Below are 27,691 nucleotides of genomic sequence, written 5' to 3' on the forward strand. Positions count from 1 at the left end.
GACTGATCATGTTTTCATGCCCAGTTTGCGTGTGAAACAGAGCAGGTTTATTCTCGTGTATTGCGGTCATCCAGAACATGTACTTGAGCGCCCCCTGGTGGTTGTCCTGAGAAGGTGCACAGCGCGAGGTTAAAGTTGAATTGTGACGTAAGCACGTACAAAATATAAACTGGACGTAGCAGAGGAGTTTTGGTGCTGATGAAGTAACATTTTTATCCATATAAACACCGGCGGAGCCACGTTTTCTTCATTTTTTTCAGTCCCCAGTAATACTAATGTTTGACCTGAACGGGCTCTAAGTGTGTTAATTAGATTCCGGGGGGATAGTTGAGGGTTTTCCTGGGTACCAGCCAGAGCTAGCATGCTAGGCGGCTGTCATGGATGCGCTGAGCATCGTCGTGGATGAGGTGTCTCTGGAGGGGCTGGACGGGATCACCGTGCCCTCCCTCTGGACACGGCTGGCCCACAGGCTGCCCAGGTTCCCCCTCCACCTGGACGACTGTACCAAAGGGTTTCTATGGAGGACGCTGGCCGTCAACCCCGACCTGAACTTCTACGTGCTGCCCCGAGAGAGAGACGACCTGCAGCTGTTTGACAGGTGATTTACCTGCAGGCTCCCACTATTAGTTTATTTAAAAAAGGATCCCCATTAGTCTTCACCATGGGAAGACTATTCTTCCTGGGGTCCACACATAGACATACAAAAGATGACAATAATACAACTCAAAAAGGGTGAAAAACATTCACTAGAATTCCTGAAATAATAAATTGAAACAAAAATAAAAGATTAAGTAACCAAGCAAAACCATCCACATCATAAGTAACAATATTTGCTACTATCACTAGAGCTGTTCCACTTTTGAACAAAATGGTTTGCAACGACTTTATAATTTATAATATACCCATACCTCTATTTATAGTAGTATAAATATACTACATATCATAATATACTCGTACATTATAATATACTCATACTTCTATACTATATATACACTCATAGCCTACAGTGATTTAGAATATATTTACTATTACATTTATAATATACATACAATTTGCACACTAATCACAATATATACCTAGGACCGATCATGACTTTCTTCTGAACCACAGCTGCTTCAGTCTCCTTTTAAAACTTTTTTTTTTCGTTTATTGCAACTATACATGGGGGGAGATGGTTCCAGTGTGCGACTGCTCTATACATTACTGTTTTTTTCAATGCATTGGTTCTGGGCATAGGCAGAGAAAAGTGATTACCTAGGGCCATTCTGGTATCATAGCTGTGTCTATTATTTGTTGGTAGAAGTTGCATAAACAATAAGGTTTCAATTAGGTTTCTCTCTGCACACAATACACCTTTACCCTCAAATCTGCATGGTTGGAGCTTACAGAGCCTTTCAATCAATCAATCACATTTTATTTATATAGCACCTTTCATCCAGGTACATGAAATACACAGAGGTGTCAAAAGTATTCACATTCATTACTCAGGTAGAAGTATAGATACTAGAGTTTAAAAATACTCCTGTAGAAGTTGAAGTATCAACTCAAGTTTTTTACTCAAGTAAAAGTATAAAAGTACTGGTTTCAAAACTATAGTAAACTAAGTATAAACTAAGTGTAAAAGTAATGTAAGGGGGAAAAAAGCCATTAAGGACAAAAGCCATTGAAAATGAATGCAAATATATTAAAGAACCATATATGTGTACTATTGAGCATTAACATGTGTTTCAGAGAGCAGGAGATATGATGACTAGTTGCCTATAAGTATTGTAATGGTGCAAAAAGTCAAACTTCAGAGGCATGTTATCATTTATCCTAACCTTTATTGGAATGTACATCCAAGTTTAGTTGCAGGAATCTGAGGGAACGGATGTAAGAACAAAACTGGACAAGAACATCTGAAACAACCACAACCAAATTCACTCTATCCGGATGGAGCAATTTAACTGGATAGTTTTTTTTTTTTAAAGGCCGAAATGAAATAGAGTAACAAGGCTGTTTTTAAAATGTAAAGAGTAAAAAGTACAGCTAATTGTGTGAAAATGTAAGGAGTAAAAGTAAAAAGTCCTCTGAAAAATAATTACTCCAGTGAAGTATAGATAACCAAAATTTCTACTTAAGTAAGGTAACGAAGTATTTGTACTTTGTTACTTGACACCTCTGGAAATACAAAGTGCTTTTACATTTTGACTGAAAAATAAGCGTAATAAACAAAAAAATAAAAACTGGGAGACCAATGCACACTGACATACAATATAGTTAATTAAAATGAAAAAATGATAAAAGTTCAAGGATTAAGGCTAAAAAATAATCAGTCCACAACAATAAAATATAATAATAAAAAAAAAATTACAAGAAATAGATAAATAAATAAAACAAATACCTTTTAAAAAATGTTAAACAGAATAAAACTATAAAATTTGATGCTACATAAAAGCCAGACCAAAGAAACGAGTTTTTAGTCTACGTTTAAAAATGTCCACATTTCCAGCTCCTCTCAGATCCTCCGGCAGGCTGTTCCACAGTTTTGGAGCATAGTGGCTAAAAGCAGCATCACTAAGTCTTTTAGTTTTACTCTGTGGAAACAGCTAAAAAGGAAGAGGCAGAGGATCTGAGGGGCCTTCCTGGTTCATAGAATAAAAACATCTCTGAAATATACTCTGGTGCAAGCCCATGTAGCGCTTTATAAACTAATAAAAGAACTTTAAAATCAACACGAAAACTAACAGGTAGCCAGTGTAAGGATTTTAAAATGGGCCTAATGTGTGCTCTCCTTCTGGTCTGAGTTTGACAGTTGAGTTGTTGTTATTGAGTTATCATTTAATGTCCACTAGGGAAATTTGTTTTAGGCATCAAATACATGCATAGCGTATAAAAACACATACAGACAGCAACAGACTCAATACCACAGTAAAATTAGTGAGAACCAAGCAGCAGTTAACGACATGGCACATACCCTAGGCAAAAATTGCATCTATCCCAGAACCTAATTTCATTATTGGTCATCCTCATTAGCAGCATAATAGTAAAGATATAAAAAACAAGGACTGACTACTACTGGACCAGTCAGCAGTTTAGTTGCAGCAGATCAAATCTGATCCTGTCGTGACAGAAAGCAAACATTAAATCTGTCGCTTCATGAAGTTGATTTGTTTCTCTCTCTCTTTTTCTTGTTAAACAGTTTAACTGATTTTTTTTAATTAACATACAGTACAAACAGCAACAAAAGACGACATTGAGTTACGTGTGTGTGTGTGTGTGTGTGTGTGTGTGTGTGTGTGTGTGTGTGTGTGTGTGTGTGTGTGTGTGTGTGTGTGTGTGTGTGTGTGTGTGTGTGTGTGTGTGTGTGTGTGTGTGTGTGTGTGTGTGTGTGTGTGTGTGTGTGTGTGTGTGTGTGTGTGTGTGTGTGTGTGTGTGTGTGTGTGTGTGTGTGTGTGTGTGTGTGTGTGTGAATAATATAATGAAAATAGATAAATAAATTAGGAATATTAATTTGAAAAATAAATAATTATCATATAGAGAGATATAATACAAAGTAATATATGTAATACTATAATAGCATATATTAATATCCTAATATAACATAATTATTTTTATAATATACCATATCATTTTATTTCATTTATTTGGTATTTAAGCGTACTCTTAAATTAAATACTTTCTGAAAACCGCGAATGAGATGTGTACCTGCGGTACTCTACTGCCCTTAGTTTTCAGCAACTTGTGCTTTTATTATTTTACCTTCTTTTTCTCATAATTTTATTTCATTTTATTTGTTATTTACTGTCTAATTATGTCTTGCTGCTTTTTATGTTGATGTAAAGCACTTTGAATTACCTTGTGTTGAATTGTGCTATATAAACTTGCCTTGCTTTGCTTATATAACAAAATGATATCACCATACTATAATATATCTATAACAATCTAATAATACTATAGTTTAACATCCCATGAGATCTCATAACATAATATAATAATACACTATAAAACAATATATCATGATAATGCCAAGAATAATTATTAGAATTAGAATTGGTAATCTATATATTGGAAAACAGTTTTATTGTTGGGTTTATCGCCCTTTACTACTTGGGGAGCCAGACTGATCTATTGTGCAAAGTCCAAAAATAGCTTGTTATCAAATACAATTATTAAAACTATATACACGTCATGCTTTAGAAATCACAAGGGATAGGGGAGAGTGGGGTAAGTAGTAGTTCCATTTTTTTTTTTTACTTTAAGTGCCTTTAAGCAAGGGGATTACAGCAAAGCCTCCAACTAAAATTGGTACATATAGCTATCACAAGGGATGCATGTTTTTGTTGATGACGTTGTTTCCCTCCTTCATTAACAGCATGTTTGTTGTCAAACTGTTGAATGTCTCATAACGGGAGGTTCTTATTTAAAGTTTAACAAAAATAGCTAACTGTTGCATTGTGCATTTACAGGTTTAGGGATGTTGACCTAGAGACGGGCACTGACCCACGGGAGAAGTTTCCTGAGGAACCGAAAGACATCTACCCTGTCCTTGTTATTCCTGACAATAAGGATGGTATACGGGGATCATGTGTCTTCTTCAAAGAGAGGAAGGATGTCACAAAGGAAGTCCGTTCAAAGTCCCTTGCCCCGCTGATGAGCCTGGAGGAGGCTTTAGAAAAGTATAACAGTTTTTTAATAGTTGATTGATTTATGTAATATGGTGGCTTTGTTTTTAAAACCACACATATGTCCTGTAATGGTTATGTTAAGTAGTGTTAAGATCTTTGTCAATGGGATTTCAATGTGGTTGCATATGCATTGGGTCCTATACACTATGAAAAAGAGTTTATTAAATATACTTTCTTTTAATATTTAACAACCGTAACAGTGAATTCAGCCTCTGATTTAAAAAGTCTTATTTCATTATCATGATCTTAGATCTCACTTTAGTCTATTACATTTCCTCTGTCCTACTTTTTTCTTAATAAATGACATGTACTCCCTCAGGTATGGGCGGAAACTTGTTGTTGTGGCATCTCAGACACTGCGGTTTCGGACACTGATTGGCAGTGAGAGCGACCCTGATCTAAAACTCACCAATGACTCTTACTGCGTGCTGGAAAGAGTGGGTCGAGCACGCTGGCAAGGAGAGCTACAACGAGATCTGCATGCAGGCCCCTTCAAGTAAGAGATATGAACACTTCCCACAAACGCAAGCAGACATTTGTTTAGTTTGTTTTGAGTCCAACTGTACCTCAAGCTCATGTTTGGACGTTTACAGTTTAACAGATTATATTGTGTTCGAGCAGGGCAGATGCTCGGAAATTCCACTACTTGAGGAAGTCTCTTGTCAGGCATGAACTGATCACCATGCAACCTTACATCAAACGACCAAAGTCTGGACAGCAGCTACACACCATTCTTCTCCTGCTCAAACGCTTCCATGTAAATAGGTGTGTTGGATTTTTGTTTTTTAATCTATTTTTTCTTATGTTTTCATTATTAGCGCTTTTAACTAATTACTGTTGTTTGTTTTCACATATTGGCAAAAATTAATAACATAGCTGAAGTGTAACCTGTGTTTCATGAATTAGGAATAGTTATCAGACCTCTACAGCTTAATGTAAAGTGTATTTATTATAGTACCAACATGTTGCTGATCACAGTTTTACAGGAAGCCTAACACTGGAGAAGTCAGTCTGACACAGTATCTCACAAAAAATAGATTTAAAAAAACCCAGAAAAACAAGTTATTTGGGTATTGTGGTTGACTGAGGTTTTATTTTGCTTTTTTTCTTCCTCTGTAACTTGCAAATTCCTCATCACCCTTTCTCCTCTCTCAGACGGACTAAGTATGAGATTCTGATGGAGTGTGTGTCCAACTTTCTCCAGAAGTTACCTGGTCAGTTTGCCACTGTGGACATGCTCAAAGCATATCTTGTGAGTATCATCTTTGCGTGTAATGTTTTTTGTGTATATTTTTTCTTTTTGTTTTCTGTAGTTGAGTTTGTGTTTTTCTTGCAGAATTTGAATGATGTTATTTTCAAACGTCTATTTAAAAACATCCGAACTGCCAAGATGACCGAGTTTTGCCAGTACCCGTTGGAGGACTTGGATCCCAGCGCTGGACCCTGCACCAACAAAAATGGTAACTGAAACAAATTTATAGAGGATGATTACGAGAAGCATGTAAAAAAAATTGTTTCTCACTAATTCAATGGTCAAATGTCCACATGAAATTTGAATTAAATCACTAATAAAATGTAGATATGTCTTGAAATATCATTGGGAGGGGCTGTTTTTGTTTCTGCTTTAACAACCCAGTTGAAAATGGCACTTTTGTGTTCAGTCAACTTTGTGCCTCTTTCTTTGCTGTTTTTGTTTTCTTTGACATGTTCATTTCAGCCGTAATGATTAATCGGGTATTAAAAGACAGATGGGGAGTGAAAAACAGACATAACTTTGTCTAAAGTGGCCAAGTAACTCAATTTGAATACTGCAGAGTGAAAATGGTATGTGTTGCTTAACGGTTTTCTATGATAACATATCGTCAAGGGTATGTGATTCATAATTATAAGTCACTGCAGAAAAAAGAGGGTGTGATGTTTTACTCTACAATTTTTAAATGACGCCTAACAAGTTCACTCTTGTTCACTACTTGTGTTCTAGGTAGCAAAGTGCAGGTGCGATGTGTAAAACTAATAAAGCCATATGTAAAGAAGGGCGTCACATGTGATGAGGACGACGAGGATGATGATGACGACGATGATAGCCCTGGAGCAAACCGAGGAGAGCTGCCTCCAGAGTGTCGAATCCTGGAGAAGGATGTCATATCGCAGGCCTATCAACTCAGTATGTTTGATCGTTTTCTTGGTTTGTGATGGTGCGATTTCATTGTTTCACCAGCTGTTTGCTGTTTCTTTTGAAAATCAAAAAACGTAGGTAAACAAACTGATCTATTTGATAAGTATTGTCATCCCTTACTAGAAAACAGAAAATTGAGTTGGAAAAACAGAACAATGGAGCATTTGAAAAAAAAATATTTTCAAGCGATGTTCACATTTTTAAAGCGCTGTGGCAAATTAACATGCAAAAGCTATCATTCATGAAGTCTGTGGGAAAACAGAACACATTCATCCTCCATAGTAATCTTCTCTTAATTTATCACTGTTTTTCTAGAGGCGATTAAGCTTGATGTTGTCCATAATGTCCCCAACAGCATTCAGGCATTGTAGCAAAGGGACCACAAAGGTCCTGTCAGGTATCACACACTCTGTATAAATGTGTGGCTTTAAAAGTTAACGCCAGCAATGTGGTATAGTCTTTCTTTTTGTAAAGTGGGACTGTTCCATTTCTGTAGACCCTCAAATAATTGAGGAAAATGTTGGCCTATCATTATTTCCAATGTAGAGAGAGAACAGAGACATCTAACAAACATTTTCAAGGTTTAGGAAGTTCAAGTTTCCACTAAACTCATGCAGACGGTTGACTGCTGCAGAATTTGTTCATCCTTGTAAATTTTCCTTTCAATCAGTACTGTCCAGTGGTACAAATGGAATCCCGCAGAGTGCTATCGGATCAAGAATGAATGTGGGGAAACTGGAATCTCGTATGATATGGCGAAAGCTGGAGAGAGATGGTGTGATTAAGGTAAGCCCCATGCGCAACCATCTAAATAATAATTAGCATATTTTAATATTCACATTGTCATAATGTTTTAATCATTTTTCAAAAGTTGACACAGTTGGCTGAGGTCTTAAAGTCGAGGATAACCTATCAGTACTAGTGACACATGTTATGCTTGATTTTAAATCAGCAATCTGAATTTCTTCTGCGATCTGGTCTTAGTCTATAGAGCATGGGAGTAGCTTTCTACCAAGCTTCCCACCAAAATCCTCTACCGGTAATTTTTCCTGATTGGCTAAGATTGTGAATCACACGGAGAGGCGGTTCCTGAAAATGAGAAGGGTTGACGCAGTTGTTTTCTGATTACTCGATAGATTTGCTGACCTGCAAAGTTAATGGCTCGTGAACATGCCCAACTCCTGTTGTCAGCCATGATTCCAACATATGAACACGTTATCAACACTACCGTTTCAACATTTCGATCTAATGATCTCAACACCTGATATCTGATTGAGAATATGAAACCAAACTGTTTGGTACATATTATGCTCATTACCTGCTAATCTCTCTGCACTGGCTTCCATTTGCAGAGAGGTCAAAGTTCAAAGCTCTGCTTTTGGCTTACCAAACAATTACCTAACGGCTCCTGCCTACCTTCACTCCTTCATCCCTCTCGACAGCTCCGCTCAGCCAGTGAAAGACGCCTGCTGCTTCCACCACAACGTGACGTGAAATCAGTAGCTAGACTTCCTCCATTGTTCCGCAATGGTGGAATAACTCAATCAATCAATCAATCTTTATTTCTATAGTACATTTAAACAACCAAGGTTGACCAAAGTGCTTCACAGAACTTTAAGAACAAATAGATTCTAAAACAAACACAGTAATAATTAAACACTCAAAGATTAAAAATTACTAGTAAAAAGAGAAGAGGGAGGAGAACACTTCAACAATCCCCCTCCTCCCCCCAAAGAAACAAACCCTAGCGCTGGCATGGCAGCATCTGTGTCCAACTGGACTCAGCAGTTTGACCAGCACTTATCCAGCTGGACCTTCTATGTGATTTTGTGCTTGTGTTGTTCTCTCAGATGTAAGTCGCTTTGGATAAAAGAGTCTGCTAAATGACAGTAGAAGTAGTAGTCTGAATATGTCATCTTTTGGTCACTTACCTTTCATATAGTATATCTTTTTTGTACACATATTTGTTGATTTGTGTGATCGTGTATATACTGGAAGTACAGTACTGTGCTGACTTAGCCAGAAAACAACTTGTAGTTCAGCTTCTAGTGTTAAAACACCACTGACTTTCAGCTTGGCGTATTGGACCATGTTTGTAAAGCACTTCTCTGTAGTTCTGTTGCTGGACTCGGAAAAAGAAGCTGTATCCACAATCAGTCACTCATCTTTACTCCTTTATTTAATTATTAAATTGTTTCTTTTTTTGTGTGTAATGTCTTTCACCTAACAGGGATTTTTGGTGGATGAAGGTCGACAGAGGACTACAAGATTTATCAGCCATAGGTTTGTGCATCAGCAAATGAGTACTGTATACTACTGTATAGTACTTTTCTAATCCTATCCTCTCATTTCTGACCCTATGGAGGAAAATATTGTTCTGGTACCCTCTTTGCAGGTGTGTGGGCGTCAGTGATCAACTACAGCTGTTTGCTAAGGAGCAGGAACGGAAGAAGCAGCTATACTCCTCTGCACCACAAATGTCAAATGCTGAACCGGGCACATCAACACCGCCAACCTCAAATAAAACCACCAAAACTTGTGCATCCAAGAAGAATACGAAAACAAGCAGAGGCAGAAAAAAAGATGCAGAAGACTGGGACTCGCGTGACAATGGAGGAAAGAAAGTGGGTAAAAAGGGAGGTAAAGCCAAAGGAAAGTCGAGGGCAAGAAGGAAAGTTTCTACTGAAAAAGAAGAGGTGACAACAAAACTGGACATTCCATTGATACATCCTGCACCAGCTGAATGTGGGTACTCTGTTTTAATACAATCTCACTTTTGGTTGATTGATAAAGTTCTGGATCCATAGGTGACTGTACTGTGTCTTACATTTTTGTCTTCTCTCTCAGGTGAAACCCTGGTCTGCACTGGATCCATGACCAATATGACCCCTGACTCCGTATCCATTCCAGAACCAGGTAACTCTCAAAACAGAGCTTTCTGGGTATAAAACTGACACTCAGAACCTGACAGAGTTGAAGAACAGGTCATATTATCAAACATATTATCACTGGAAGTTAAGTGCATAGAGGATTTTTAGATAATCATCTAAAAGAAGCCACTTTCCATGTTCCAAAACCTGACGGATGTCACTACTGAACGGACAAAAACTGTAGCCATTTCTGGCCTGGGACTTGACCTCTGTAAGCAGCGTCTTTTAATAGTCCATAGTTCTAATTTATTGTCAATGCTAACACTTAAATTACTGTATTACTTGAAATGTGGGTTTGAAATGTATAATCAAGATAAAATGTCAAGTATGTGCATGAATCATTGTGATCAAATATCATCTTGTTTAAAATACTCAAGCTTATTTCCACAGTGAAATAACCCTCCATACACATAAAACATACCGTCTTTGAATTCTTCTCCCCTTAAAGTTCTTCTTGTTAATATTTTTCTTGGTAAAACAAAAATTAAATTTTCTTTTTCGTACGGTGAGACACATGTTTTCTGGTTAAAGCTTGTAATTTCTGAAAGCTAGAATCTGTCCTGTCTTTCCTGGTGTCAGGATTGTTTTTCTTTTTTTGTGTAGGTTGAATTTCTTTTTTTTTTTTTTTTTTTTTTTTTGCCAGACCAAAGTGCAGTTGAAGATGAACAACGATGCAACTCGACACAAGCCAGCACTTTGCCTGATTGCGAGGCCTCAAACTCCACCGATGACCCAACGAACAACATTGTTGTTGTTGATAGTGTTTACACACAGTCACAGGTCAGACTGATGGGGTTTTCTTTTACTACCTAGAGTAAATTACTACCTAGAGTAAATTAAAGCGTATCTTCCTTGCCTCTCTCGCTATCTCTCTCCATCAGAGGCCTCAAGAGACGTACCGCCTGTTGAAGAGGAAAAATCTGATTGTTGAAGCTGTCCGGAACCTCAAAATCATTGACGGTTTATTCCCGTCAGTTTGTTTTAAATTATATCACTTACCTTTTGTTTGCTATTTGCTGTACATTAGAAGAGAGACCTGAGAGAAAATCTGAAATTGTGTGTTTTTTTTTTTACAGACTGCGGAAGATGATCAGTGATGAAGAGAAGCAGAATGGTTTTAGTTCGAAGTGTTGCAAGAAGACTATTTCACGTCTCGTCCACTGTCTGTCCAAAGAAGGCTTGCTTAAGATTTACTCAACCACTGTTATACAGGATGGGGTCACCAAGAAGGTATGTGTACTTCATAAATTGACAGAGATAGTTTCAAAGAGATATTAGACCAAGTCCAACATGTTCATTAACCCATTTAATTACAGAAATAACTAAGTTTCCCTCTTGTCTCCCGTGTTATTCCACATACAGGTTGACATGATCGTTCATCCATCCATTCAGCCCAATGACAAAAGAGTTACCCAGCTTCTAGAGCAGGTCCGATTCAAAATCTCCAGCTCCTACTCAGTTATGCGGTGAGCACATGCAAACTACTTGGAAGATACATTTTCGACGAACATTGAATATTTGTGGATTAGATTCCTTTTGTTCCTGTGACGAACAATTTACCCGACTACCACTGTTAATGGTATGTTAAAGAAAAAAAGGTTATAAGGAGCTATATGTCCAGTCTGACAAGCACAGCGTACATCGCCAGAGGTCAGATATGAAACATGTATAAGACCGAGAGCCAGACTATTAGCGTATCTGCTTCTTTTACAGACACATGAAATTGTTTGTTGATGTTTGTTTATGTCGGTCATTTCCAAAATAAGAATTCAAATACAAAAGAAATGAAAGAAAAGAAAACGACAAATAAACATGAAGTTAATGCTAATATTGCATTAGACCAAAATATATAAACAAAACAAGACCGAAAAGGTGTAGGCTGAAGCTTAGCTTATTACGCCTACCCTTTTATAATCAGTTGTCAGCTCCTACATATACCAATACAGAGCAGTAAATCAATTGAAAGAAAAACATTTCATATACTTTTTTGTATATTGAAAACATGCATATACCTATTATCTTTTTAAGTACAATGAAACTAAATGAACTAAGTCCAGACAACTTTAGCATGTGTTACTGTGTGAACCTACCTAGCCTACCTAGTGTTACTTTTGTGTCATCCTCTCAAATCAAGAGATATATGGATGTTTCAGGGATAATGTTGAAGAGCTCTAACATGAAGGTGTCTTATTAGAAGTAAACAGCAGGCGGTTAGAGTGCCTGGACCGGAAAATTAAATGTAACACATAATCCATCTAACTTTCTCTCTGTGCCGTTTTGATTTTCCTCTTCTGTCAATCAGTGCGCAGCGTGAAGAAAATGCACCAGAACATTTGCGCAATTTGACAGGACCGAAGGGGGAGGATGACGAGGATGACATCGACTTCAAGCCCATACCAGGTTCTTTTCTATTAAACTCTCTTATGTAAAGAGAAATGAATCTGTGTGCATCAAGTTGAAAAAAAACCCTGCAAAAGAGGATTCATGTTTTTGTTCTTTTTATTCATTGCTGGTGTCTCTTTCTCTGTTTTATAGTTCGTGGATTGGGTAAAACTTTGGGCTTCCAACCCAAGATGCATCGTTTGCGTGTTGTTCATACCTTCCTCTGGTACCTGATCTATGGACACCCACTCCAGGACCAGACCACTGCCTTTGACTCAGCCAGTGAAACAGCAACAACTGACCTGAACAGCTCTGATCCTGATGGCATAAACCCAGACAGCCAAGCCAAACAGGACCTGAAAGAAGCAGGAAGCTCTCGTGTATCTAACTTGGATGAGACATTAGGTGATGAAGAAGAGCTAGTGAATGGTGAATCAAAGACAAGTGTCTCAGAGTCTAACATGAAAGGTAAGAAAGGCTTCTGTTATGGGACTGTGTAATTAAATAGATGTGAAATTGTGTTTTCATTTTGTCTGATTCACATTTCTGTCATTTTGTCAAAACTGGAGTCTGTATGTTTTTTTTCTTTTTCTGTTTCCTTCTCATACTATTTATTTTGACAACATGCTAGTAATTTTTATGCTTCTGTGATAGTGTATATGGATGAAGACTCGTGGAAGAGATTCATCCCTCCTGTCCGTTTGCACAAGAATTTTGCCAGGGGCTGGGCCATGGTTGGTGACCTGCTCCTCTGTTTGCCCCTCTCCATTTTCACACAAGTGATACAGATTAATTACAAGGTAAGATCAGAGTTTTATTTAGGTTTTACAAGGGTACAGTACAGTTTGTCACATTTTCTTTTCATGGTGAGGTGTTCCTCATCTCTCATCTGCGATTGCATGTCAGATTAATCTCAGAACGGCATGGACATGACACGACATTATGATGAAAATTATTTGTCAATGAAATACATTTAGTCAAGATTATTGAGAGAAAAAAAAAAAAAAAAGAATGGAACTTTTTGAACTTAGAGAGAAAAATCCAAATACCATAAATGGCATAACGATAAGCTAATTTGCATTTGCAGGTCGATGGATTGGAGGAATACATCAATGACCCTGTGAAGCAGTACCATCTTGTCAGAAGGCTTCCTGCAAAAATGAAAAGGCAGCTTCTTTATAAACGGTGACTACCTCTCGCTCTCCTGCACTCTTTCTTTTTACCCTCTGCATCACATCATGACTGAATTTTACAACTGGGACTTTTGGTTTATTTTCAGGAAATACATTCACATCTTTCATGAAAACCTGCAGAAGTTGGCCTACATGGGTCTGATGCAGTTTGGTCCTGTGGAGAAGTTCAAAGACAAAGACCAGGTATCAAATTGTTCCCCTTAAGTACAGAAAATAGCAGAGCAAACAAACGTTAGCACGGATTTTATTTTTATGCTGGATCAAAAATCGGTTATATTGAAACGTGCCCCTTTTTTTTTTTTTTTCTCACGTTTTTTATTTTGAATATTTTGTTCGTTTTCAATCATCCAGGTTTTCATTTATGTGAAACGCAACGCCACCATTGTCGACACCACCAACACTGAGCCTCACTACTGGCTGGTCACAGAGCCACCTGACAAACCATTTGAGAGGCGCCAGTACACGCTGAACACGGCTGAGGATGTGGAAAGCTACTGGTTTGACCTGATGTGTGTTTGCCTCAATACACCTCTGGGTACATGCACACACAACCATGAAGGCACTCTTGCATGCACGTTCAATCCAAACTCAGTTTTAGAAGAAACTATTTTTTAACTATTTGTTGATGTGATTCTATCTCTTGGTTTTCTTTTTTCCAGGGGTAATTCGCACTAAGAGAAATATGTCAGAGGAGGAGGATGCTCCTTCATTTGTGCATGATCGCTCCGTGTTTGTGGGACTGGCATACCTGCTGAAGTAAGTGGAATATGAATTCTTTCTGAGCTACAGAAATGTATAAAGTAATTTAAATGAATGCAGGAGAAAGATAACTAATACAAAGGCCCTCACTAGTTCCTGACTATATATTTCCCATTAAGGACTAACTAGCTTGAAATGGGATTAAGAAACCGCTGTGCTCATTAATACAATTTTCATCATTCAGGATTCAGGTGATCAATAATAATGGGCGCTGTTGTTATGTATCTATCTGAACACTCAGGGGCAGTAATGAAGTGCTTGATGACGGGTCGATACCAGGAGACGCTAAAGGAGCAGGAGGTCTGGACTCTGAATTTTTCGGTCATCTTAAACGAAACTGGTTCTGGACAAACCATCTGCTTAGCTGTAAAACGGTATTTAATCAAAATAAAAGCTATCAAATAATTATTATGTATTTCTGACTGGCAAGGCAGTTTGGACTTTCATTTTTATTTTCAGAAACCAAGTGGTTTAGAGGCCCCTCAGACCAAGACCAGACTGAAGAGCCTTTTGAATAATGCTCTCCGAATTGCTCTTCAAGCTGGTGAGTTGCTTGAAAAGCACATTTAGCTTTTTTAAACCATTTCAATATTCCAGCATGTCAAACCATTTTGAAAGCTCAGTGAGGATTGGACATTGTTTCTCAATGTAACAATAGGAGGATCAACTTCACCTCATTATTTGACCACCAAGCGCCCTCTGATGTTGGAAAATGTTGAGGTATGGGTTCTATTATTTTGATTTAAGTGTGTATTTTCCTTACTTGTACTCAGTTGCAAGTTGATACAGTACCACTAAATAAAGTAAATTTTGTCAGGAGATGGCTATGGAAGGGCTGAGAGACTTGGACACCCTCCCATTCAAATGAATGGGAGGGTGTTCCAAACCTTTCAGGGGTAGTGTACAGTATGAGCAAATCTTCTCAAAGATTTTAGGAATGAGTCCCAATGTCTGTTGTTGCCTACATACTCAGGTGGCCATCGAGCCAGCTTCCCGAAACCAGCAGGTGGTTGGAGGAAAGGGACAAAAGAGGAAGAGAAGCAAAAAGGAAGTCATCAAGGTCCCACGCAAGAAGAGGAAAGGTACAGTGTGTGCAGTCTACTGTAAAATGTACATCAGTCCGGTGAAATTGAGATGGAAACGGTGATAGATGTGCGCTTCTGTCTGTCATTTGTCTTGAAGAGCCGAAAAAACGCACTCCTGCACATGACGAGGCAGACCACAAGGCTCTGAAAATGATGACCAAACAGCGAGTGTACTGGTCCGTACAGGAGGACGGGCTGATGATGCTCTGCTCTGTGGCCTCATACCTGCTCAACAGCAAGGTACAGACACAAATAAGATGAAGTCGGAACGGTTTGGAAACAGAAGGAAGAGAAATGCAGCATCTATGACAGGAACATTTCTAATATACATGATTGTTTTTTTTCTTTCTTTTTTACATCTCAGGCCTCACTAAAAATAATAATGATCATCATTGAGACAGTTGAGCTTTTGCCAGTTTATACTGTTACCGTTCCATCATACAACAATGGCGATGCCAAATAACAACTGTGGTAATCACTGCATGTTTTGTTGTTTTTAGCTTATGCATATGCTGGAAAGTTACCAGGGAATTCTGGTGGCCAAAATAAAGGAGGGAAGAAAAAAAAAAAAAAAAAACAAGCCTTCAGCCAGAACCAAACTGGCACCTCATTGCAACTTTGGTTTGCTTCTTGAGTATTTACATTACAATGGATCAATATTCCCAACAGAAAATCTAGATTTTCTTATTAAAAAGAAATAAATATTAGTTATTGCCCCCTTTTTTAATCTTGACTTTTGTGCCTTTTTTTCCATTCACACTCAGTCTTACACATTTTTGTCTAAACTAATTTTTCCACCTTTTTTGTATTATTGGTTTGTAGTTAAAAAGGCCGTTCATACCTCACTGTCTGGTAAGAGACCTGCTGCATTCAGAGTTTGAGATATCAGTGGATAAAACATCCGTCGCTGTTGGACGTCGCTCAAGATACATTCTGAAAAATCCTCAAGCACTTCTGAACTACAGGTGAGAACATAAAATAAACTAAATTAGTTTATAAATCTAGTCATACTTCAGGTTTTACTCAACAAGTACTTGTTGCAGAATCTGTCTGGCTGAAGTGTACGAGGACAAAACTATGATGAGACTCCTGGAGGAGAACAAACCTGCTGACACAGATAATCCAGAGGTGGGTTTATGTTAATATAGTTTCTTTTTCCTGCCATAAATTTTAATCTAATCCTGCATATGTTGTTTTAGGATTGTTCCAAATCATTCTCTGAGTATGTCAGGCTTCTCAGACAGAAGATCAGCGCCGTCATGAATGCTCAGCAGATGATCATACCTGATTCTAAGCAGCAGCTCTTCTCACAGTAAGTACAGATGGTTTGATGTGCTGATTTAAACCAGGCAGGTGAGACTAAGTAATACTCCATTTATTTATTACAGGTTTAAGGTTTCTGCAATAGATGATGGAAACCATATATCATGCAAAGACACCATCAGATGGTAAGGATTAAAATAGATTTTTTTCTTTTTTGTTTATTTGTTTATTCTCTATTGACTCTATTGTTTTTTCCTCCTCTTCTCCTGGTAATTATTCTTTATGTGATTCCATTACAGCAAAGAGGACATTCATACAGTGGTGCTGCATAACTTGATCCAGAGCACTCTGGCTATGACCAACAGTCAAATGAAATCCTCCAGATCCTTTCAGGTACCGTCTTCAGTTAGTTGCTGTTTTCTAAAATTTTCACATGAAAAGAAAGTGAAATATTACAAAAACAATGGCAGGCAAAAAAATAACACAATTGGCAAAATAACTAATGTTATGAACAACCAAAATCAAAAAAATATATATATTTTTTTTTACAAAGAAATACATAGAATTATTTTCAGTTATTTGAGCCAGATTCTTTTTCACCTTTTTTTCCACATAGTTTGGTAATATCCCCTTGAGAAAATGAAAAGTGTTTTCATGTCGACTAAAAGTCTTTCAGGTCTGGTTTGTTGTTTCTTATAATTTCTGTTCATCCTGCAAATTTGCCTCCCCTTTTGTAAAATTCTTGGGCTGGATTGCATACAAGGCTAGTTAGATGTTTGTGTACAGTTTTAGAATGCATTTAGGTTATCTTTAATGTAGTGCATTCTGAAAATGAAATTGAATGTATTTATTTTGGTTTGTCATGGTCACATTTACAGTCACAGACATGTTGGTTACTACTTATTTAATTTCTTATGCCTTTTGTCACTTTTTTTTTCTTTTTTATTTGGCGTAGTTTTGAAACTTCTCAGCTCTTTAAAGGCAGACATTTGTAGGGAGAAAACACACAAATTAACAAATGTTAATATTCCTTACATCATTCTCTTAGACCTTCCATACTTATATTAAGTATGACCAAGAGTTGCTGTGCCAAGTGTTCATCCAGTGCAGGAAAAGACGCCTGGTCAACCGTCGTCGGATCAATAACGCATTTGGGCCAAAGAAGAATCGAGCGTTGCCCATACTGCCCATGTCCTACCAGCTTTCCCAGTCCTATTTCAGGTATACAACCACTCCAAGAAAGTTATTCTCACTGATCACTGTACTGTTGCTTTTTACAATGTTTCTGAACTGAAGGTAACTGATCGTGATAACATTTTTCTTTTCTTTCAACCCGTGCAAATTTAAAAGGTTACATTGTATTATCATAAGCTGGTGAACCCAAAAGGATGGTAAAATTGGAGATAACAAGGTCTGTCATCGATAATGTTCACTTAACTATGGGGCTATGGTATTAACAGGCTAACAGCAACCCATCTCTTTTAGTCTCTATGATATTTGGTGCCTTAAGTACAGGGGTGTTTTTTTTTTTCCTCTCCTCTCTCTTCCAAATGTTTTTTAAACCTTTTATTTTGGGAGCAGGTCATTTATTTTATTATTATTTTTTAATGAAGATTACGTCAAAGCTTGTAGTAACTTAACTGGAAACAGCCATACATGGGTGCCACAATAAGAAAGGGATGTGTCATTGTGGTTTTTAGGTCTTACTTTAAGCATCATTAAAAGATGTCTTCTTGAATACAAGAATACAACAGTTTTTTTGCTTTAACTGACAACGTCAGTTAAAGCAAAAATAATCTGAGCAAACCTAAAACACCTTGTCTGATCTTTAAGCCATGCTGACCTAAAGCTGTGTTTATGAGAGATTTCTAATACCGGAAGGTGAAGCTGTCCACTGAAATTCAGCCTTTGAAAATACTAAAAATGTGAATCAAAAAGTAGTTGAAGACCTTAAACCTTTATGTTGTATTGCAAATTGACTCAATTGTTTGTAGCTTGAACATGTTCATGTTGCAGCAGGCTTGAAAGGTTAACAATTCAAGCAAGACCTCTGCCTTTCCTCCGCCAACTCTTTCTTTTCCAACTCAGCAAAAAACAATCATTTTCATACGTTTTCTGTTGTTAGAAGAAATATAAATATTGTGACCTGTTATTGCAAAACATTGAACCACTTATTTTCCCCTCTTTCCTGACAGGAGTTTCTCGTGGCGTTTTCCTCATTCGTTGTGCACCGATTCCTTTGGCTTCTTAAGGAGTCTTATCACCAACGGGACTGGAGACGAAAGGCCCTTCACTTCTTTTTACCATGAAACGGAAAACCGGTCGCAGGAAGGAGAGGAAGTGTCAGAAAGAAAGATGGTATCAGCAAGAAAAGAGAAACAGAATCAAGGCAGAGCGAATTGTAGTCGAGTCGGTGAACCACAGATACAACCGGCGGTGGCAATCACTGACTCCAAAAAGGAAATGGACAACAAGCCAGAGAAGTTGTTGGGGTCCATTATGACCAGTGATGAAGCTACGGAGAGTATATCAAACCAACAGAAAAACCCAGAAGGTTCCCTCACATCAGCTTGTGGGGATTCTTCGTTGAGCAGAGAGCAGAGAGATTCCCATCTGGTCAAAGAGCCATTAGAAGTGTTGGCTGCTTCAGTCGCAGCTTGTCAGGCTTCAGAGGATCCCCCAGATGTGTCGGGCATGATGCAGTTCTCTCTGGACTCTCCAGGGGGAGCCTGTGTGGTCTCTCTCACCCTGATGACTCTGGGACTCCTGAACGTGTACGTCTCCATCCCTAAACAGATAGTGATGGTCGACAGCAACCTGGTGGAGAACGATTTTGCTAAGAGGTGAGATATAGTCACGTAAGTGTAGTGGGTATGTCTTTTTATAGGAACCGTTACTATTCAGCAGCCTCTATATATTTTTGCAGTACTAGAGCAACTATAGCAATTGACAGGGTTTATGTTTTACGCCTCCTTACCACTGGATTAAAATTATGTGGGGACCTGCAAAAGTTTCTAACAATTACTGAGGATGTCTGTCATTTTAATCCAGTGGGAATATCCTAGGTCTCTGATTTGTTAAGTCAAAATTCCACTGCACATTACCCAGTACTCGAGTTGAGGGGGGATGAGGGGGGATGGCATCCCCCTTGAAATAAAAACGGCCAAAATCATCCCCCCTGTAAAACTGCCATCCCCCCTTTCCATCCCTTATGTCATTTCATCAATGAATGTGGTTTTACTGCTATTTCAAAATTTAGAGTCATCACCAGAAAAATAACTTATTTGACCATTTTTACCTGTTTCAAGTACATTTTCACTTTAAATAAGTAGGAAAATCTGCCAGTGGGACAAGATTTTATCTTCTTATTACAAGCAAAAAAAACTTCCACTGGTAGATTTTTCTACTTATTTCAAGTGAAAATCTACTTGAAACAGGTGAAAATTGTTGTTTTTTCCAGTGATGAGTCTTGTTTTAAGTGTAATGAGATTTTTTTTTACTAAAATGAGACATTTTAACTAGAAATAAGACAAATATTCTTGTTACGATTTTGAGTTTTTGCAGTGATCCATTTTACTTACCCTGTGAAGGACAGAGTCATATTGATAAGTTCAGAAAACTGTTTTTTATTGTTGTGTTTTGATGTATTTGATGTAAGCCCAGTGGATATTTAAAGCTTACAGAAGGCTGCATTTAACTGCTGCTATGTCATTCCTGCAGTATTTCTGCAGGTGTTTTGGTCAGTGCTATTATTTGTAATATATTATATTATTTGTAATCAGCACAAATTATCTGTCCCCATATGATAAATTCCACCATCCCCCCTCCCTGAATTCTTTTTACAACTCGAGTACTGACATTACCTACCGTATTTCAGCAAACATGGACTTCATGATATAGTTTAATCCCACGTGGATGCTCATGTCAGTAATTTGTTGGAATTTCAACTTTCGTCCCCTTTTTTGCATCTTTCCCAGTGTAATTATGGCAGCTGCAGTACATGGTATATTACGACTTTAGCCTTTAGCCTACCACATGTAGTAATGTTCTGATATTTTTGGCGGATAAACAAAGAAATTAATCAACATTAATCTCAAGAAGCTCAGATCATCAGAAGAGCAACAGTGAGATAATGACATGTGTGGCTGCATCCCGTTTTATCTCTCATCAAGCTCAAAGCCTCTAACAGCACAAAACCTTTAGGCTTCAACAAAAGCCCTGGTTACATTTAATGTAATTTTACAGTTACCATGGCAACTTAATAGTGTAATCACTGAAATCGAACTGTTCAGTGTCTGATCAGTTGCTTTTAACTCAATATGCAAGGTTAATGTTAGATAAAGGTAATTGTTAACTAAAAGTCAAGGCCTCAACTTCACGTCCGGGGATTAATGTCTGTAAATTACGGTAAAACACAGACTTCTCTAGTTCAGTTCAAATGTGCTGAACTAAATACAGGTGTTGGGGTGTAATTTCAGAACTACTGCAAGTCCAGAGGTGATTTTAATCCAGTGTGAATAGTTCAATAGTCGTAAAACACATACTATGGAAGAAAAAGACAGCAGACCACAACTAAAAGATTGTTTATGCTATCAAAAGAGAAAGAATAACTCGTTTTTTTTTGTTCTTTTCAGTATCGCTGCATTGGAGGACGAAGACGATGAGGACGAGGACGGTGAGGAATGTGAAGGGAAAAAAAAGCTGCAAGTAACGGCACACCAAGCGTCACACACCAACTACCTGATGATGCAGGGATACTGCTCTCCTGGCATAGGTAAAGCTGTTTTATCTTCTCTTTCTCTTCAGAGTAATATTGTCTGCTTATGTAAAGCCTGATGTCTTGCTTGTGTCTACAAAGCTGATGGGGACAAAAAAGAAATTGATTACAGCTCTTGTACACAAAACCAGCATCAAGAATCAGTCACTGGTTTTAAATTCCTGCCCTGCTTTCTTTCCTCATGTCACTGGTGTCTGATCAAACAACTATTGAACATGTCACAAATACAAAATTGTTTTGTCAACTAGGATGGAGCATCTACACCTCGGCATAAAGACGTAACTTTGCAGTACGAAGGGGAAGAGCGGCCCATAGATAATCAATACATATTTTGTCTTAGATTGATTTGAAGAAATGCTGACTCTTCGTGTTGACAATATGTTTGGGTACCATAACATCAGTTCGGCATGTCGTTGTCCTGCTGCAACATACATTTGGGGGCAGTCAGACAATAGTCCTGCATGATGGACAAGTATCTGCCTGTATTTCCCAACATTAAGTTGATCTTGACCAAATCCCCAACTCTGTTTGCAGAAATGCAGCCCCAAACTTAAAGGGAACCGCCCCTAAGCTTCACTGAGTACATTTACTTGGACCCCCATGCTCCGATCATGATCAGATTAAGACGTTACTCTGATTGACTGCCACATGAACTGCTACCTTAATCTACCTCTTAAGGTCATAATCGGATTAACTAATAATCGCATTAAGGCAGGTGGAGTATGCCAATCGTAGTCGCATTATGAGACATATAAACACCCTAATCCAGTATTTCCCAGTCCTGTTCCTCGGGACACACTGCCCTACCTGTTTTACAAGTTTCCCTCCTCAAACAAACCTGATTTGGATTGCCATCAGCTTGTCATCAACATCTACACAAGTATGTCATTAATTATTAGTTTAGTTAGTTTTCTGGAGCGACAACGAACGTGATGCAAAATGACCAGGTCTGACAGATCGGAAGAAAAAGTTGTTACACAGAACTGAACAAGTCTTTGGTCATTAACATTTGGGAATTAATCTCTAAAATAAAAAATGGAAAGTCCCTGTGGAAGAACTTATAAAACTGGCCAAGATGAATCTACATTTGACCATGAACATCAACATTGTAATAACTGATTTCTGATTACTAACTAATTTCATTAGGACTTGTGCAAATGTGTGAAAAATGAATGAGAACTGCTTTCAGTCAGTTATTTAAACAAGTGTGGAAAAACGTGTGGGTTGTAAATCATGAATAGAGAAGTGCATTGTGAGATGTTACTGCAAGATTCAAGATGCATCAGGGCGACGCATTGAGAGAGAGAGAGATATGCATACATGCCAGAAGTGAGCAAGAATAATATTTTGCGCACAACAGAGAGAGTATTCAATGTCCCAAATGTGTTATTGACATGATATCTGATGTGTAATTATTTATTTTTCTTCCTCTTTTAGTCAAATTGCGTAACCTCAGCATCAACGATAACATCGTGGTGGAATCGTGTTTTGTGAGGTTACAGCTGCGCAACACACCTGCTCACCACTTGTTCAGTGAGGACAGTAAGTGTCATTGTATTGAAAACTTGTACAAGCAAAGCAAGTTTGATCCACTCGGGGGGGGCAATGGAGAGGGGAAAAAACTACCTTTGTTCCATCCTTCTTTCTTTTTAGTTTCTCCACCATTGGATTTGACAAAATGTGGGCCCTCGGTGCCCTCCATCCTCACCAGCTACATCTCTTCAGCCTCCTCTTCTCCCAGTGAGGAGGAGTGTGACAGGCATCTTATCGAGCAAAGAGGATACACAACTGAGGACATTGGAGCGTGCGCTCAGCTCAGAAGGAGCTTAGATGAAGCTGGTGAAAAGGGTTTGGATGAACGTGACCTCTACGAGTCTCACGCGCACCTGCAGGAGCAACAATCTGGACGCACCATGAGCCTCCAGCAGTACATGAAGGTAATTCTGTTCTCGTTTTTGCAGAGGTTGGTGCATTAAGATGTGTTCTCTTGAGTTATAGGCTGGTATAGATTCTCAGTCATCCAGTCAGCTTAACCATTTAACCTTCTGGTAACTCAAAGGCTTGAATCAAAGCATCCAGAAAACTTTTCTATGAAACCCCAAAATAACTAAATGTTAAAAACTCTGCGTTCCAGGATTTGCAAGAAGGCGGCCAGGTGGCTAAAGTTGGGAGTTTGGCTGTCCGTTGGGTGCTCATGCACCACGCTGAACCGTGGCTGCTCAGTGTAAGCTCCAAGCAACAGTCCAGGTCTTACTCAGCATCTGAGAAACCTCCGTTTCTGACGAATCGGCACAACATCCCCTTCATGCGACAAAGAACCGGCAGAGAACGAGATTGGGACACAGAGGAACCACCTTCAAAAAGACTTGCTGTCGACCCAGGAAAGGGTGCTGATGCAGGAACTGATGAGAGATTGTCAAGTAACGCAACGGAGAAAGCTAATGAGAAAGAAGAGCTAGAGCAACAGCAACAGACGGCAGATGAGAGCAGCGGAGGAAACTTGGTGGACGAGGAGGAAGGAGCACAGACTCAGTCTCAGGAGGAAGGAAAAGAAGAGGTAGAACAACAAAAGGAAGAAACTGAGAAAAAAGGGGATAAAAGAAGACGGCGGAAACCCAGAAAGAGTAATATGAATGACGAAAGACAAAAAGAGGCGTGTTCTCCCTCAACAGTATCGGGTGATGATGAGTAAGTATCCCCTCAGATGGACCGGCTTCTTCGATGTTTTTGCAGATTTGTTCATTTCTTTCATCTTCTGTTGCCATCTTAAATCTCTTTTCTTTGCAGGGAAAACTTGAGTTTCATTAGCCGGCCGTGGCGATTAGTTGATGGAAAGCTGAACCGGCAGGTGTGCAAGGGCATGCTGGAGGCGGTTCTGTACCACATCATGTCCCGGCCGGGACTCACGCAGCAGTCGCTGGTGGAACATTATAAAGATCTGCTGCAGCCAGTGGCAGTGTTGGAAATTGTGCAGGTAACTAGAAATAGTAACATAGTATTTGCACATCAAGTTAGTTTAGTACCTCTTTATCTATTCCTGTTTTCAGTTCTGTGCTTGTTGAAGATACAACATACTGTTTAAAGTGTTTTCAAACTCGAGGCATTTCTTATTTACTTTGAAATACCACTCATCAGAGCTGCTCAGATTGTGTTGCTGTTTCTCCCTGCCGACAGTAAACGATTTCCTTGATTCACTCATTATCAGGCTATTTTATCCTGCAGCTTTAACTAATAAAAGATTAATAATCAAAATTAAATGCCACGTAGCAAAGAGTTACAGGCCGGGACTCAAACCCGTGCTGGCTGCACGAGGACGATAGCCTCGATAGTCTCTGTAAATGGCGCTTGCTGATCCCACTGAGCTATCCAGAGCCCGGCTGCAATCATTTTAAGGATCAATATCCAAACTAAAGTAGACAACAGTTATTTCATAGCTGATTTTTATTCTTTTTTATTTCCTTTTTCCCCCCTCTACAGGCACTCATAGAGATGGGATGTGTGAAGAAGAGAACTTTGATTAAAGATCCTAAACCTTCACTTTTCTCTCGATCTGAGCACCAGACAAGAAGGGAGACGAGCGTGAAGTTTGAGGAGGCAGATGCCGTGTTTTATGAGCCCACCATCAGCTGCTGCCTTCGAGCTTGTCAGCTGTTCCCCAACGAACGTCACTGGAACGACTCCATGTCGTGAAACCGTTAGGAGTTTGACGTTTAAAACCCAAGAGAACTGAGAATTTCTTTCAGCAATCAGACAGGTCACTTTGGAAACATCATCAGGTTCTTTGTACATTTTTTTTCTTCATATTTTCTTAAGTTAACAGCCAAGTGTTTGGCGGTCTTTTTTTTTGTAAATTTTTTTTTCTCCGCAACTTAAAATTTAAATAAAAGTGCATCTTTTGACTGACCCTGGTGTTGAATAAAATCCAGCAAGCTTAGCATGCATGACTATCATTCAGAGTAACAGATGTCATGTTAACGTTTTACATATTTTTAAAAGACGATTGAACTCTGTCTTAAGTCTGAAGCAACCATACCTGTACATAAGAAACCCTGAATATTTTAATTGGTGTCTGTCGGGACCATGTGCAAATATGAAACTTTCAGTCTTTTGGAATAGCAGCCCATAAAAGGATTATCATAAAATAACCAAAAAGCACTGAAGTCGCAAATGCCATGTTCCTCAGCAGTATTGTTAAAGTTGGGCATTGAAAAGGATTTTTCTGACCATAATTGTGGCCAATTCTAGAGGCGGAGCTCCATTTGTATCATCACCTGTGACTGATGCATATTAGAAGGTGAATAGCAGCCAGGTTTATTCTTTGTTGGATGGGGAGTTTCAGCTTCATTAATTACAAGTTATTCTCTGCTGGCTGTTACCAGGAGTTAATACCGGCAGCAACGATGGGTTCCTTTCCTCTCGAAAACCCAAGAGTTTATCTATGAGCCAGGCAAAGCCAGGCAAAGCTGTCCAAAGAAAGAAATCCTTCCATGGAAGAAAAGTCCTGGTGCAAAAACTGGACCAAAATACTGGATCAATTTCTCCTATTTGTGCTGACTCTGGCAGCATATTTAACACCGTCTAAATAGTTTAATAAGATGTTTTGATGGTCTGATGGTGTTCCAGATACCAGACTTTCATGATCAAACCTTAAATAACTAATCCGGTTCTATCATCATCCACCACCCCTTCTAAGGTGGTTTTGGCATTTAAAAGTTCAATCAGTTCAAGAGTCTCCTTCATCCTCCTTCAGCTGGGGTTGCTTAATGTTGTCACTGCATACTACAGGCTGACCTGTCAGCGGGGCCACTGGGGTACAGCAGCAGTGATGAGCAAAGGGAGAAATTAAAATGGGGTAATGGAGACAAACGCTAAAGGGGTCAGAATAATATCACCATTATTTAGAGTTGTAAGCAAATTCTTGGATTCTTCATTTCTTTGCAATCCTTTTGAAAATAATTTTGTACTTTGAATTTTGTACTTTGTACTTTGTACTTTTTACTTTTGTACTTAAGTACATTTTACACCATGTACTTTTGGTACTTTATTATATTTAATTTGAGGTACTTTTATACTTTTACTTAAGTAATGTTCTTAATGGGTATTTTTTACTTTTACTTAAGTAATTTTCAAGCAGAAAATTTGTACTTTTACTTAAGTACAACATTTTTGTACTTTTTCCACCTCTGCATATTTGCTTTTAAACAAAATATGTGGCATTGAGGGTTTGGGGCTCTCAAAATCTGATCCCTTCATACTGTATGTACAGTTACAATTATTTATACTTCTCTGTCATCTGCAGTTATTTTGTGCATCTCCCTTGAGATCAATGTGGTTTTCCCTTATTCACCAGTGTCTCCAGAGTATGTCCATCAGTCTTGTAAATCACATGTCCCCATGCAGCAGCTGCAGCGTACCACTCACACTGTATATCCTCTTAGAAACCTGGTTGTCATAATCTACAAAGGACTGACTGGTTTTGGTGAAGTTCAGTTGGACCAGCACAAAGAAACTGACTTCATGCAGTTCATTTTGAACTTCACCACCAGTCGAGTGGCAAAAGCATAGATGGTGGTTTCTCAACCTTGCAGCTCCGCTTCAGAACTGCAAAGCTGAAGAATTTCCTCTTTAGACCCATAACTTGACGGTTCTTGTTTTTTGTTCCTCTTTGAAGCACTCGTTTCTCACTTTCTGTGTCAGTTGGCAGCTATTGTACAGCGATATGTCTAAGAACTGTGGGTAAACAGTTTACCGATTAAGAAACAGTTTGCCGAAAAACAGGCAAAAAGCTGCCAAAGACAAAAAATGAAAGAACACACTCACCAGATCAACGAGATCTACATATACATCGGATACTTCGAAATCTCAGTGTAACATCCCAAAATGTTGTCCCACAATATCAGTGTGGCAGCATTTCAGAAACTCATTATCCACAGAAACTTGAGTTCCTCTCTGTTTCTCTTCATAAAGCTGAATTTCATCTGGCAATCAGGCTTATAAAGCCGATTTTGGAGGCGACATTGACAGGTGCTTTTATTGATTGGAGAGTCTAAAAATGGAGCTGCATTTCTATCTGAAAAGTACATTGAGGATCCAAAGAAGGTTTTGTGTAGGCTAATCCAAAGATTAGTGTTACCATTTTTCTGCTGTTACTCATGCACTTCTCCACAGCCAAACTCTCCGAGTGCAACGCCGTGTTTGTGTCTGAGTATATCCTGCTTTACCTATCTGCTCTTCTCTGCAGTGTCTGCTTCCAGAAGGACAGGAATATGCTTTTGTTATTCATGCAATGCGAGGCAGTCTTAATTATGTCGTGGTGTGTGATGATAAAACGGTGTGATCACAAGTAGTTAGTAGCAGGTTGGAGCTGCTGTTGGGTTAGCCAGAGATGAATGACTGGCAAACAGCGCTTTTCTCTAATGTTGTTTGTCGCATGATACGGATGTGGTACGCACTTCACTC

The 27,691-nt window shown here is 38.6% G+C and overlaps 1 protein-coding gene across 1 annotated transcript; it reads left to right on the forward strand.

Moving 5' to 3' along the window:
- Positions 1-176: 176 nt before the first annotated feature.
- Positions 177-25,166, forward strand: LOC133442192 (general transcription factor 3C polypeptide 1-like). Its single transcript, XM_061720141.1, has 40 exons — positions 177-598; positions 4,449-4,658; positions 4,987-5,163; positions 5,289-5,432; positions 5,823-5,919; positions 6,004-6,127; positions 6,649-6,831; positions 7,514-7,629; positions 9,074-9,126; positions 9,239-9,588; positions 9,691-9,759; positions 10,417-10,553; positions 10,655-10,743; positions 10,850-11,003; positions 11,136-11,239; positions 12,076-12,173; positions 12,309-12,623; positions 12,810-12,955; positions 13,243-13,340; positions 13,435-13,531; positions 13,700-13,883; positions 14,008-14,104; positions 14,349-14,481; positions 14,567-14,651; positions 14,766-14,827; positions 15,081-15,189; positions 15,290-15,432; positions 16,015-16,157; positions 16,236-16,320; positions 16,392-16,504; positions 16,581-16,640; positions 16,755-16,848; positions 17,504-17,676; positions 18,651-19,298; positions 21,090-21,229; positions 22,670-22,774; positions 22,886-23,169; positions 23,367-23,920; positions 24,020-24,206; positions 24,710-25,166. Exons 1-40 carry the CDS (start codon positions 378-380, stop codon positions 24,920-24,922), a joined length of 6,594 nt encoding a protein of 2,197 aa, XP_061576125.1. The 5' UTR covers positions 177-377; the 3' UTR covers positions 24,923-25,166.
- Positions 25,167-27,691: the final 2,525 nt, after the last annotated feature.

The sequence above is a fragment of the Cololabis saira genome, chromosome 1 (genome assembly GCF_033807715.1).
Source record: "Cololabis saira isolate AMF1-May2022 chromosome 1, fColSai1.1, whole genome shotgun sequence".
Lineage (NCBI taxonomy): Eukaryota > Metazoa > Chordata > Actinopteri > Beloniformes > Belonidae > Cololabis > Cololabis saira.